Source organism: Epinephelus moara, unplaced genomic scaffold (assembly GCF_006386435.1).
Source record: "Epinephelus moara isolate mb unplaced genomic scaffold, YSFRI_EMoa_1.0 scaffold3297, whole genome shotgun sequence".
Taxonomy (NCBI): Eukaryota; Metazoa; Chordata; class Actinopteri; order Perciformes; family Serranidae; genus Epinephelus; species Epinephelus moara.
This window is the reverse complement of record NW_026080979.1, coordinates 1-1,378: the sequence shown is the minus strand read 5'-3', so window position 1 is coordinate 1,378 and position 1,378 is coordinate 1. Positions and strand designations below refer to the sequence as shown.

At 50.0% G+C, this 1,378-nt stretch overlaps 1 protein-coding gene across 1 annotated transcript; it reads left to right on the top strand.

Annotated features, from left to right (window-relative positions):
* Positions 1-229: 229 nt before the first annotated feature.
* LOC126387276 (alpha-1,3-mannosyl-glycoprotein 4-beta-N-acetylglucosaminyltransferase C-like) lies at positions 230-1,373 on the top strand (the record flags this gene model as incomplete). Its single annotated transcript, XM_050039812.1, has 3 exons — positions 230-245; positions 340-537; positions 619-1,373. Coding segments are annotated over exons 1-3 (969 nt in total), but the record flags the coding sequence as incomplete, so codon positions are not given.
* Between the last annotated feature and the right edge of the window lie 5 nt (positions 1,374-1,378).

Below are 1,378 nucleotides of genomic sequence, written 5' to 3'. Positions count from 1 at the left end.
GATTGACCAAGTCAGTGAGGAGAAAAACGTGAAGAGGCAGACTGGAGGAGCCGGGGATTGGACCGCTGATCTTCCGATTGGTGGACGACCCGCTCTACCTCTGAGCCACAGCCTCCCCACATGGACCCAACAATAAACTGACTGGATTCTAGTTTAAAGTTTAGATGTTTGTGCCATTAGTTGGACGAAACAAACATTGTAAAGGTGCCACTTTGGACTCTGGGTAATGATGGCGTCATCGCTCAGTACTGCTAAATTTTTACAAACAGAAAGTCTGTCAAAATCAATCAAATCGACTGTTTGGTCAAACATGGCGTTCGTACTTTACTTAATCTGAATCCTTCTTCTACCTCCGGTTTTCACTGAGTGTGTTCTTGTTTGTTTTTCAGGAGGCAGAGAAAAGGCAGCTGGGAGAGACACTGATGCATCCTGTGAACTCTGAGCGATATGTCCACACATTCAGAGATCTGTCCAACTTCTCTGGGACTATTAATGTGACTTATCGCTACCTCGCAGGAATTCCTCTGCCACGTAAAAGTAGGTACCTGTACACAGGTGATAGTCCTCTGATGTTGGTCTATTCCACAGTGACGTGACTGAAGTGATTTCTGTCCACAGAGTATCTCACCATTGGTCTGTCGTCTGTCAAGAGGAAAAAGGGGAACTACCTTCTGGAGACGATCAAATCCATCTTTGATCAGTCCAGTTACGAGGAGCTCAAAGAGATTGTGGTCGTGGTCCACCTGGCAGACTTTGACCTGGTCTGGTGTGAGAACCTGGTGCAGGAAATCACCAGGAAGTTTGCCCACCACATCATAGCTGGACGCCTCCTGGTGATCCAGGCTCCAGAGGAGTACTATCCATCTCTGGACGGCTTGAAAAGGAACTACAACGACCCGGAGGACCGGGTCCGTTTCCGCTCCAAGCAGAATGTGGACTACGCTTTCCTCCTCAACTTCTGCACCAACCTCTCCCACTTCTACATGATGTTGGAGGACGATGTGCGCTGCTCCAGGAACTTCCTGACGGCGCTGAAGAAGGTGATCACCTCCAGAGAAGGTTCCTACTGGGTGATGCTGGAGTTCTCCAAGCTGGGCTACATCGGGAAGCTGTACCACTCCAGAGACCTGCCACGACTGGCTCATTTCCTCCTCATGTTCTACCAGGAAATGCCCTGCGACTGGCTCCTCATCCACTTCAGGGGTCTGCTGGCCCAGAAGGACGTGATCCGCTTCAAGCCCTCGCTGTTCCAGCACATGGGCTACTACTCCTCCTACAAAGGAGCGGAGAACAAGCTGAAGGACGACGACTTTGAGGAAGACTCCATAGACATTCCTGACAACCCTCCTGCCAGCCTTTACACAAACATCAACGTCTT